The sequence below is a fragment of the Idiotropiscis lumnitzeri genome, chromosome 3, assembly GCF_059441095.1.
Source record: "Idiotropiscis lumnitzeri isolate Australia: NSW breed Sydney's pygmy pipehorse chromosome 3, RoL_Ilum_1.0, whole genome shotgun sequence".
In the NCBI taxonomy this organism is placed as follows: Eukaryota; Metazoa; Chordata; class Actinopteri; order Syngnathiformes; family Syngnathidae; genus Idiotropiscis; species Idiotropiscis lumnitzeri.
Genome location: NC_142393.1, coordinates 6,011,948 through 6,024,639, shown reverse-complemented (window position 1 = coordinate 6,024,639; position 12,692 = coordinate 6,011,948). Strand labels below are relative to the sequence as shown.

Here is a 12,692-nt window from a genome sequence, read left to right as displayed (position 1 = left end):
TGTGAGGCCTTATATTTTTCAATTCCTTTCTTTCCAACATAATCAGCCAACATAAAACAGTGGGGAAAATAACACCACCAAGGTTATTTTAGTGACCGAAAACTAACTAAAACTCTTCGAGGTATGGCGTGATAAATAATACGCGGACACTCGGGTAACTTCCGTGGAGTCCGTTTATTGCAGCGATTCAATGACATGTAAGACGTCATACTCAGCCAAAAACGTAGGCATCAACATGACAGTGCAGCGACACCTGACGTCCAAACGATGTTACTGCACGACCACCTGTAACAGAAACTACATTTTACGTTTATAAAAACTAAATATAATTTTAGAGAGAATGTCCTTATTCAAACGAGCCTCCGGGATTGCCTTTAAATATATTTATTTCAATATTACTGCACAGCCGTAAAAAGAAAGTCGAACAGTCGGCTGGGAGTTGAAGTCCTCTTAATGTGTGTCGTACAGAAATGACGTCAGAAAAGCAAGACAATAAAAAAAAGCCAGAAGAAGACGTCACTCATAGGAGACGAGTACGTGTCTGTGGGTCGAGTGGTTCACCTGCTCTCACCCTGAAATGCTACTCTAGGTAACAAGTGCTTTCACTTTTGTATATGAAAAAAATATATATTGTACTAAAAAATAATACACTGGAAACTGGGTTTAGTACTTTTCAACAAGAATTCAATCCACTAATCCACTTTAGATGATGCCAACTTGGCAAACAAGCCGTCCTAGCTTTATCTAATTAGGGTGCATGTATTCTTGCCTGCATTTTATCATACACGCCACTTATTGTAATTTAAAGTCATTCACAGTCTGTGGACTGTTAAACTTTACCCCGGGTTGTCAAAATGTTTTAAAAAATAATATTTGTGATGAATTTTTACTATAGAATACTTTCCATTGTGTTTTTCTAATCACACCAATTTCTTTGAAATCGAAAACTAAGACTCAAACTAATAAAAAAAAAACTAACAAAGCCATCTTGAAACTAATTAAAACTAACAAAATGTAAAAAATAAAAGTCAAAACAAAATAAAAACTAATTAAAATTCCAAAACGATAATAACCCTGTTCAACACCAATTGTGTTGTAGGCACCTGCTGTCCTAAAGGCTGGACTCGGGTGCACTGTCGCTGTTTCATCTTCCAAGATGTGGAAATGGAATTTGCAGACGCAGAGGTATGAAAGCCTTTCACATAGATTATAATTGTGTTGCCTTGCTAAACCTGTTAACTCCTGTGACAAAGCAGTAAGCCATCTGTTTGTCTGTCGAAATATCATGGATGCGTCTGAATGAAGTTTGTACACTTCTGATCTGTGAATAGTCTTTTGTCTTTCTGATTGTGTCCTCATTTTTATGACCGAGTTGTCTCTTCTTGGAGAGTGTCTGTAACATTATCTGTGAGAATCTGGCCTCAGTGCTCTGGAAAATGCCATTATTGTCTAATTGAATGCCACCGGCACTTCCGACACCAGTCTTGACATTTGGATTGCACTCCATGGAGCAATAGAGGTGAATCCTTAAAACAAATGACCTCAGATGTAAAATCAATTTTATTCAAAATGATGTAAACCTATCAACTAGATTTTGAACAGAGCCCTTCATAGTGTGGTATATAATAAATCACTCGTTATTTAAGGTAAAAAGAATGTGCTGCTCTATGAAGAGCCAGAATTGCAGAATTCCATTAAAGCATTTGGTGAAGCATATCATATTCAGTTCATTTGAGTTCAAAGACACACAAGCTATTGTTTTACAACCTTTGCTTTTTAGTTATCCATCCATCCATCCATCCATTCTTTTTGATGCATTTTTATTAGAATGTAAAATTCTTATGATACTCAGAGACACACACGCAAACTCGTCTCCTAGGGGTGACGTCACATTCACTCTGTAGATTAAAGAAAAAAACAGTCAGCTCAAGTGAGATATGCAGAATCTCTTCAACTCTCTCTCCCTGAATATATTTGAAATCAGTTTAACAGAGCTGTCAGACCTACCTCAACTAGGATATGAGTTCCCAGTGTACTCAATGAATTTATGAGCGTGACCGGATGATGACCTTTGCTTTTATGCTTGTGTCTGTGTAGACTCTTGTTTGTAGAATTTGATGTGGGATTTTTTTTCTTGGTTACCAAAGATGTAAAAGATGAGGAAGTCAATTATACTATTAGAGCAATGACTCTTAAACATAGATCTTCTGTAATTAGTATAATAGCCCCAGTCATTCAGTTAGTCAATTGTGATGTAAATCACAGGTCACACCTTAGTTTAACAAGTGCTATGGAACATTCTTTTAAGTATTTCTTCTAAGTATCATCATTGACGTGCAAAGCCAAAATGGTTTCCCGAACAATTTTTTAATTACTTCCATGTTGATTTTTTTTTATTCTTTCTTTCTTCAAAAGGACCCCAACTATTTTTTCAATGACTGAAATAACAGGAACTTCTTGTTTGCTTCACCCTCGTCATTTGAAAACAGATATGGGACTTTATTTTGTCAAAATACGCTTGTTGCTTTTTTCAACCACTACATATAAAAAAAAAAAACAACCTTTAAACTGAAATAAACTCATCCGCAGCTGAGATCTTCACAGATGGATTGATTGAGATATTGAAGACTAAAAGGCTGGGGAGGAAATAGGTGCAGCAGAGACATGAAGGAGCGAAAATCCTACGGCTAATGTGAGAAACTAAAGTTTTTTCAGATGTTGTTATTATTAGCTAATAACTCTATTGGTTGCTGTCTGTCTGATCACAATGTTACAAAATCAATGACATTAATTAATGAGACAAAACGACAGAGTACTTCCTACTTTAGTGTTGACGATGTGTGGATGGCATGCTACGAATCCTGTTATGAGCTTCCGGATGGTTAGTGTCAAAGTGTCATTTCGCTTGAAAATAGCACAGGGTGACTTGCAGAGAAGTCTGTCGCAGGTGCTATGAAAGTGAATTTTGAAACTAGCCCTTTTGGAACCTGTCCCTCGTCAAAGTCAACTGGGATGGACTTCAGGGCATTAAGGACAAGCATGACAGAAAATTGATTTCCAGGACCAGTCAAAAGTTAGAAAACACTTTAAAGTTCAAATGGCTCTTTAAATACTTAACAGATGTTTATTTTTGCTATTTCATTTTAATCAATTGAATTTGGTTTTAAATGTTGTTGACTTGTTGCAAAACTAACTGGAAAAAAAAGCAGGCATCTGAATTATTCCCAAGACTTTTGAGAGAAATTTCATACGTATCCTTCGTTGAGGTAGCTCATCGGCGCTGTGGCTGTAAAGTGGTCGGTGCCTGTCGTCGTGGCAACCCCCAAACCCGTTAGTGGACATCAGTCCACGAGATATGCCGTCTTGATGAAGAAGGACTTCTATCAGGCTTTTTTGGCCTGTGGGACTCCGGAGGCAGCTGCAAACTCATTCCTATAAACTCTGGATGTTGTGGGGCTGTTCTGGTTGACACGACTCTACAACATCGCATGGACATCGAGAACAGTGTCTCTGGGTTGGCCGATCGGGTGGTGCTTCTTCCTTTTTAACTAATTTAATCCAGAAAGTGTATATATATATATATATATATATATATATATATATATATATATATATATATACACGTCTTCAGAAATGTGGTCCCCGCCTACCAAAGACGTATTTATACGTTATTCTTTTATACGAGAGTGTACAGGAGGGTCTCACGCTGGTTCTGACTGAAGGACACGGCTTGCAGGCTGCAATGGCAATAGCTTACCCAGTAAGTGAGGGGGTAAGATGCACTTCTCTTCAATATATTTGATTAAATTAGTGTTAAGGTCACGGAATTTGTCACGGGTTACCAGATTCAGTAACTGTCATAATATTACCAAAAAATTGAGAGTAACTCGTTTATTACTGCCCAAATGTAATATTGCTGTACTGTGTTACTTTTGTAACACGTTAGCTCTCAACGCTGTCAAGGGGATCTTGTGGGGGGGCAACTCTGGGAGTCTAGGGTAGCGGATGCCCTAGTATGAAATGTTTGATCTCTGTGTGACCGATGTCACAGTTTGGTCCGCATTGCCATCAGTAAGTCGGATTTCTATCCAGTGAGGGTTGGACTCCACCAACACTGCCCTTCATCACCGATTCTGTTCCTAACTTTTATGGACAGAATTTCTAGGCGTTGAGAGGGAATCTTGATCGGATGTCACCTGGACGCCTCCCTGAGGAGGTGTTCTAAGCACAGTCCACTGGGGGGGAGGCTCCAAGGATGACGCTCTAGACACGCTGGAGAGTACTATGTCTTCTGGCTGGCTTGGGAACACCTCCCAGGAGGAGCTGGAGGAGGTGGCTAGGGAGAAGGAGATCTGGGCTTCCCTGGTTTAGCTGCTGCTCCCGCGATAAGCAGAAGAGAATGAATGAAGGAATTCATATTTTCACTTTAAAATACACATTATCAACATTTGTATTTTTGGGGGCGGATGAAACCGATTCCTAAGGGCAATTCCATTCATTTAAGCGGCGAAAGACGATTTGAGCTACAGATGTTTGAAGTGGAATGAATGGAATACGATAATACATGTTTTATTGCATGATAATTTATTTGGCTGTTTTGTTAAACGTATTTGACCGAAACGACAACTCTGATTAAAGTTGGTTTGAGGGCAGTTCAGTGGTCGCATTGGTCAGCCTCTTTGACACAAACAAATCTGTTAGTGTTAGTGCAGCTTTCATGCTCCCAGAGACCAACTAGAAAGAAACAAAAAAACTGCGTGATGACAATGAACACCCTCAACTATTCAATGTATGTCATTTCCCGCATTATTAATGATCCAACCTGCCAATCGAGCAGTCGCACATTCAGGGCAAATTTACAAACACATCGCCATTTCCCCTCTGCAAGTTATTATATACTTACCATTAAATCCAATCTCAATGCACGGTCCGTTATTAATGTTATTGTTGAAGGCTGTAAAATCAACACGAGAGCCATCAGTCCAGAAGAACGTGTCGTCCTGAAATCAAAAGAACACGTTTAGTTCCATGAGCCACACACGAAAAGGGAAAGGCATTTTTCTCTGTTTGGCGCAACATAACATAACATAATTTGTCATCAGCACGGTCGAGAGGGGTGGGGGACTTGTGTGTTGCACACAGGACCACCCACTTCTACTCCGAATCAGATGTGTGACAAACATGCCGTTTTAAATGTGGACAGAATATGTACAAGTGCCAGAAATGAATTGGGAAAATTGGGCCCTTTTTTTTGTGGAGAAAAAAAAAAAAACACAAAATCTTTAAAAAAAAAAAACTCTGATTGGCAGTTGCCCCCCCAAAACGCCCCAAAAAACACAAACACAGGCAGATAATTTGTGGTGGTCCAAAGTAGTTGGGGGAACATGTTTATAATGCCCCCCATAAACCTTTGGGGGATTTTTAAATTCTATTACTTGGGTAACACTTTGAGTGTGAGCTCGGGCCGACGTCATCACCAGCTACTGAAGTGTGTAGTAGCCGTGAAACCATTTTTTTCAGTACAAACAAATGGCACCATTTGGGTCCATTTCACCGTCGATGGTCTCAGTTAGGTTTGTTGACCTCTGGCATGACCTGGGAGCTTTTCTATTTTTATTGTTATGATTCTAGTCTCTTTTATATGATTATGATGTTGATATCTCTACTGTTGTATGTTCAAGTATTGTGTTGGAGTGGGTCTGTCAAAGCACTTTGCAGCACGTGCTATATAAGTTCTTATGATTATGATCATTTTTGTTGTTGTGAGATTTGGCTGAAAATTTTATCCTGATTTTTGTATTTCATATCAGTCGATAATTCTTCTTCTTTTTTTTCTAATCATAGTAAGAAAAACCTCCATCCATCCATTATCTGAACCGCTGATTCTCACGAGGGTTGCGGACGTGCTTTAGCCTATGCCGGCTATCTTCGAGCAGTAGGCGGGGTACACCCTGAACTGGTCGCCAGCCAATCGCAGGGCACACCTGGAAAAACATTAATTTATACGCACAATCACACCTAGGGACAATTTAGAGCATCCAATTAACCTACCATGCATGTTTTTGGAATGTGGCGAATGTGGACGACGCGGAGAAAACCCACGCAGGCACGGGGAAAACACGAAAACTCGATCCACACAGGAAGGCCAAAGCCCGGATTCGAACCATGACCCCGGTACTGCGATGCGGATGTGCTATCCAGCTCTCCACTGTTCCGCCATAAGTAAAACAATTAAATTGATTAGAGACAAAATAAAAGGTATAGTAAAATACATTTAAAAAAATGTACTGTTTTTGTGTACATTGTCTTGTAGTGCAATGTGCATTTTTTTTTTGTACCCGTGTAGGGCTGCTCGGTTATGAAAAAAAAAAAAAAAAAAAATATTCAAATGATTATTCTTTGGGTACAAAACTAACAAAAAAATGGAAACAATGACATCAAATTTATTTTATCTTAAAATGTAAAAAAGGTGCAAAATTCGAGTATGATTTCCTTGTATAAACAAACATAGTGCATTAGGGTTTACTTGCTGTACACTTACTAAAACTAATTAATCACAAAGAAAGCCAAACCCCCAAAGAAAAAATATTATATATATATATATATATATATATATATATTAGGGCTGTCAAAATCAAAGCATTAACTCAGGTGATTAATCCAATTTTTTTTAACTCAATTAACTCAGTTTGATTTACTTCAAAAATAATTAGCATACTTTGCAAATATTGCGCCATATTAGCTGTACATCTTTAGCACGCCTCAGAACAAAACATCGTGTTCAAGTTACCACTGGGCCTTGCAAACCAACACTGCTGGAATGTGGCGCTTGTGTTAAGTTGTGAGAAATGTTTCGAAGAAACAAGGCTGTAAAGATGCCTCCATTTCAATCATATTCAAGAATCAAAGAAAGCTATTAGAACAGTCTTTGAATTAAATATACTTAATATCGGGTGATTTTGCATCAATTCCAAGATATTATTCAAGTAAATACCTGTTACAAGCTTTGCAAAAAATTGTAGTTGAAAAATCTGATTAATCGTGATTAATCATGGAATTTTTCTGTGATTAATTAGTCAAAAAAATGAATCACTTGACTGCACTAATATATAATTGCTTTTTTAAGATTAAGCCAATTTTAATGTAAAAAAAATGCATTCTTGTCGCGCAGTGCCGTAAATGCTTATTAGCTTAAGAAGTTATCCCAGTGCTTCTCAATTATTTTCTGTTACGCATTAATTGTTCATGCAACGCAAGCGAACGAATGTAAGATGAACATTTCTGGACGGTACGTTTCCATATGAGGTCAGTGCAATTTGCGCATTCGGGCACAAATGAGTGTCGGGCGACACAGATGTCGTGTAAATTTAGCTTCTGTGCCCATTTCGCTGGGGTTCGCACGAGAACTTTTCATGTCAACACTTAGCACAAACAAACACACAGCATGGTGAAAGAAACAATGAGGGACAAATAATGTTGGCTCCGCCAACTTTCTTGCGCCGTATTCTCCGTCCCGGACGCTATTGGAATGCCTTGCAATTCGGGGCCGCGGTTTTCTTTCTCTTTTTTTTCCTATCGAACATGTTATTCAACGCATTTTTTTAATTAATATTGATCACATGTCTTACAGTGATGCATTTTAATTCATCGCCCAGCCATAATTAGGTATTATTTTTAATATTACTTAAGGTACTTATGGTAGTCCACGATGATATTGCGCGAAAGAGCGTATTAGCCGCGCTTAAGATTTTGACTGCAAATCCCTCGGGCGATGATGATGCTGTTACAGTAAGTGGATCAGATGCAATGCATTTTTTTTTTTTTTTTTGGGTTTCCAAACAAAAGCCTTCGTGTAAGATCCAATCTATACTCACATTAGCATTGCTGCACAAAATATCTCTCTATGTTTGTGTTGATTGAGCGTAATTGGAGTGGGGTATTTGATCTTAAAACCGTCGTTTAAACAATTAGGACATGCTTCACCTCTATTGCATCGTGTAGCCCAATCCATACATTGTCGGTAGCGTCAGAGGACTCCCGAATTAGTTCGAGAACTACGGCATATTCCAAAGCACTGTGCACAGAGACCAGGTTCCCACCAAGGATGTTGCAGATGCTCTAGAAGACGAAAACCACGAGTCAGTAATGAATGTGCAAGCTTTGTTTACATCCGTCCGTGATATTTCGACAATCAACAGATGGACCGCTGGTTTAACCCAAAAACATCGCTCCTGTGTGAATGTTTTCCATACCTCTGCATCCACAAACTGCCGATCGCTATCTTGGTAGATGAAACAGCGACAATCCAACTGAAGCCAGCCTTGCGGACAGCAATTTTCTATTTGTTTTAGCAAGAAAATGAGACGTGTTCATGTGAATGCGGTATCGAATGCCGACAAAATCAATAAATTGTTTAGTAGTAATATTGAGACGCGGTAACCAACCTTCCTTTTGAATGGAAGGTTTAGACCACTGTAAAGAATCAAAACATGTTCTTAAAATTAGACAGCAGAAATGAAGACAGCAATAAACCATAAACATAGTCAATTGTACACTTACAACTCCAGTCAACAGTCCGCTGATCCCGCAAAGGAGCACTAAGGAGCGAAGAGCTAAAACCATCTAGGATAAACACTCATATTAAAATGAAAACTTGAAAAAAAACAAAAAAAAAAACGTACATGTATTTGAATTCAACAAAGCAGGATCTTGAGGTGTGTAAAGTTACCTCCGCAATCGCAAGGCTAAACGCTGAGAACGCAGGATTTCCAAAGAACAGCAGTCGCTTTATTACAGCTTGTGGCAGGCTCAAGACTGTCGGCTGCGGCAGTCGTAAGCAAACTAATTAAAAAACCAGCCTAGAATGAAGATGCGTTGTTTAATTGAAAGGGCGGTGACACAAGGAATTGTTCTCTTGGTATGTGACTCGAAGGTCTTCGCTCTGACAACAGCAGCACACGCCCACCAACCGCAAGATCAGACTGTACATACAGGTGTAACAGTCAATAATTAAGTTGTCCCTAAGCTCATCATGATCATCACGACTTGTTTCATTTATTAGGTAATATACGTGATCGTCCAAGATGCACACAGCCAAGGACACAAGCAAGTACACACAGATGGATGGAGTATTTTGGTAACCTCACCTCATCGGAGAAAAAAAAAATACATTTAATTTTAAATGAATGTGAACAAAAGCATTTTCACAAAATATATGTCTTTGACACACCCGCGGTATTTAGAAAATAAAACATTAAGGTTTATTCATTTCATTTTTTTCAACTTCGGCGGGCCGAATTAAAACGTTTAACGGGCCGCATGTGGCCCCCGGGCCACAGTTTGCCTACGCCTGCTCTAGATTATAATTGACAAAACCACGGACCCTGAGGGTGAGGGTGACAAGTCCCACTTGGATTTATGAGGACCACAAAGCAGCCACTCCACTTTTGCAACATAAGGTGACAAAAAAAAGCATATACTGACTTTCTTTAAATTCACGGTAAATTTACAACAGTATCTTACTTTTTTTATAACTGTAAAATACGGTTAAGTATTCACCCATGTAAAATCCCAGATAAATTAGTCAAGAATAACAGTCGATGACTGTACATACATATACATCGATTACTGTAATTTTAACAGCATAAAATTGCTGGAGATTTCTGGGTTTTTTTAAGCGCTAAAATACTGTTAAAAATTCATCCTCACATGTAGGGCTGTGCAATTAATCCAAATTCAAATACGATTACAAAATTGGCATAATCGTAAAAAAAACAATTGTATACATATTTTATATACAACATTGTTAAAATACTACTAATTTTACAATGTCTAATACTATAGTGAGTATACTTGAGTTCCTAATTTGAGGATTCCATTGAAATTGTTTTTTAAAGGTTAGAGAGGTTCTTTGGCAAGCTGCATTGTTTCTTTAAACAAGGAAACCATACTCGAATTTAGACATTTGCATCTTTTTAACTTGTTTAATAAACAATCCAATCCAAAAAGAGTTGACTTAATTATGGTGTTTCAAAGAATTGGTCCCGAACCGGGTCAAGTACCAATACGTATTATATTGGATTCTTCTAAAAACAAAGACCACTATTCCCTTTTGCGTTACCATGGAGCCGCCTCTATTAACCGCCTGCAACAACAGTTTTTATTTTATTTTTTTCCCCTTTTCATGTGTACTTCCTGCACTAGAATTGGATTCACAGGCATAGTCTGCCCTTTAGTGGTTCAACACATGTAATACCGTGAATTACACCACAGGAAGCTCATTTCACTGACAACAGACTGTGAAACACGCCCAGCCTCTCTTGATTGTGTAAGACGATAAATCCAAAACACAACTTCAGACTGTATGTATGACTCTGTATTTAGAGTGCAGGAAAAAGGTGGAAAGCAATTTAGTTTTATTAACTAACTTAACATTTTGTACATACCTTATACCTTTGCATGCAAAATACGTCCTTGTCTGGACTATCTGTAGAGCTGGTGTGGGCAAACTACGGCACGGGGGCCACATGCGGCCCATTAAACGTTTTAATCCGGCCCGCCGAACTTGAAAAAAATGAAATGAATAAACCTTGTTAGTTTTATTTTCCAAAAACTGTGTTTTTTTTTTTCAAAGACATATATATTGTTGTAATGATTTTGTTGACTTTCATTTAAAAAATGTATTTTTTTCCTCCGATGAGGTGAGGTTACCAAAACACTCCATCCATCTGCTCCTGGCCCCATTGTCAAATTTTAGAACCCATTGTGGCCCGCCAGTCAAAAGGTTTGCCCACCCCTGCTCTAATGCATAAAAATCGGTACCGTTTTTACTCCTTGATTTTGTTTTCAACAAGAGATCAAATTGAATATGTTCATCAAGGATGCATGTTGACAATCGGAGGCGAACGCTGGTCGCGAGGCAGCTGGGACTCCTTCCTGTGCCAGTGTTGGGCTGTGTGATCTGATGAGACATAGACAAAGGACAGTGTTAAAGTTGTTGCAAATGTAGTCGAGGGTCCACTGAATGATGAGAGCTGAAAATAGAGTGCCTTAGTAAACGACATGTCAGATGGATGGTATTATGAATCAGGTCATATTCAGAATACGGCGATAAGTATTTCCACTTGCAATCAGTTGGCAAACCAATTTGTCGTCGTTGTATTAGGACAAGCCACATGGCGAGGTTTTGAACCTTGGCAGTTTCGAACATTTTGGGCGGGGCTTGCTCTGAGGAGGGAAACTCGTCATCGGATTACAACAGCGGGTTTTGATGCTCAATTGTCGGAAAACTAGGTGCCTCTCAAGACAAGCACCATAAATTAGTTTTGTGGGCTCACCCAAAAATCAGATTGATGACCCTTCTCGACAGATTGGAGACTGTATTATGGTGGAAGTCACTATGGGGTGTTTGACACGGGGCATTACAAGCAAAGTGTCCTCACATTCAGAGGAGGACTGACTGCATCTAAAACTTTGAAAGTCATTGCCATTGACCTTTCTGTGTGCGTTTCGTGTTTTGTCCTGATTAATAAATTAGACTATGCCACGGTGAAAAAATAGCAGCGAAATGGCGCGTGAGTGGAATGTTATTCTTCCCTCTTTATAAGGGCGCCCTCTGTTGGCATTTTGCTGTTACAACAGCCAGTCAATCACTGCATGTATTCCTTTCAAACGTCACAGCCACTCTCCTGTCGATAACAAATTGTCACGACTTCTATTTTTTTTTGTTTTAAACAATTGAATGTATTTTTTTTAAAAATCCATATATACTTCAATATTGTTTCAAACAAAACATAATGGCCCTTTTAGGAGTGCATGAAGGTCGGGCAGAGAAAGCTGGGAAAGTGCATTAGACTCCCCAGAGATTATTTGCGAGGAAACTGGTTCGGAGCTTCATGTCTTTTGTGACATTTTCCCTGACACACATTGTTTAGTAGATTCTAGACAGATATTCCCATTAAAGCAGACAATTTGCCACAGTGAACAACAGCAGCATCCATCAGTGGCTGTTAAAACTATCCAAATGTTAATAGAAAATATGTAACAATCAGTGAGGAACTATTTGGGCTGGTGGGTTCAGTATTTCATGATGTGCAATTTCCCACCTAAAAAAAACCCCCACCTGAACCGTGAGGTTCAATCATCTTGTTTGGAACAAAGTAAGTGACGGGTAGTGAATGCCTTCTTCAATTTAAGTATGTAATTAGCTCTAAAGTATTGTTTGACTGCACAGGTGAGTGTTTGTGTATGTTGCTGCAAAACCTGTATATTCCTTTCAGTGACAAATCATCTCTTTAAACAACCATGAACACTTTGAACATTACAACAAAGGCATAATTGTTGCACTACTGATCACTTTAAATCAGGGGTGGCAAACTGCAGTCCTCGAGGGCCGGTATCCTGCATTTCTTCCATCTCTCCTTCCTGCCACACACCTGATTCAAATAAAGCGGATACTTTTCAGGCTTCTTCAGAGCTTGCTAATGAGCCGATCATTTGAATCAGGTGGTTTGCGGCCGGGAGACATTGAAGGAATGCGGGAAAGCGGGCCTCCAGGACTGGATCTTGACACCCCTGCTTTGAATGATCTACATCACTTACACGGCCGTCATAGTTTTGTAATTAACGCACCTGATGACTCTCAGCATAGTTTGCACAGCTGTCACTGGCCGGTAACATAGCACGATGCTTAT

General features: G+C 39.0%; 2 protein-coding genes across 2 annotated transcripts in view; one reads left to right on the top strand and one right to left on the bottom strand.

Moving 5' to 3' along the window:
- Positions 1 to 538: 538 nt before the first annotated feature.
- Positions 539 to 12,692, top strand: part of LOC148339606 (galactose-specific lectin nattectin-like) — a 28,883-nt gene continuing 16,729 nt past the window's right edge. Inside the window, exons 1-2 of the mRNA XM_088291274.1 lie at positions 539 to 589; positions 1,100 to 1,185. The gene's annotated coding sequence lies outside the window, so the exon portion shown is untranslated. The remainder of the gene's footprint in view (positions 590 to 1,099; positions 1,186 to 12,692) is intronic.
- Positions 4,588 to 8,829, bottom strand: LOC148339609 (ladderlectin-like). The gene is made up of 7 exons (XM_088291277.1): positions 8,729 to 8,829; positions 8,560 to 8,622; positions 8,445 to 8,472; positions 8,253 to 8,338; positions 7,984 to 8,118; positions 4,904 to 5,000; positions 4,588 to 4,734 (listed from the first exon to the last, which is right to left on the bottom strand). Exons 2-7 carry the CDS (start codon positions 8,620 to 8,622, stop codon positions 4,655 to 4,657), a joined length of 489 nt encoding a protein of 162 aa, XP_088147403.1. The 5' UTR covers positions 8,729 to 8,829; the 3' UTR covers positions 4,588 to 4,654.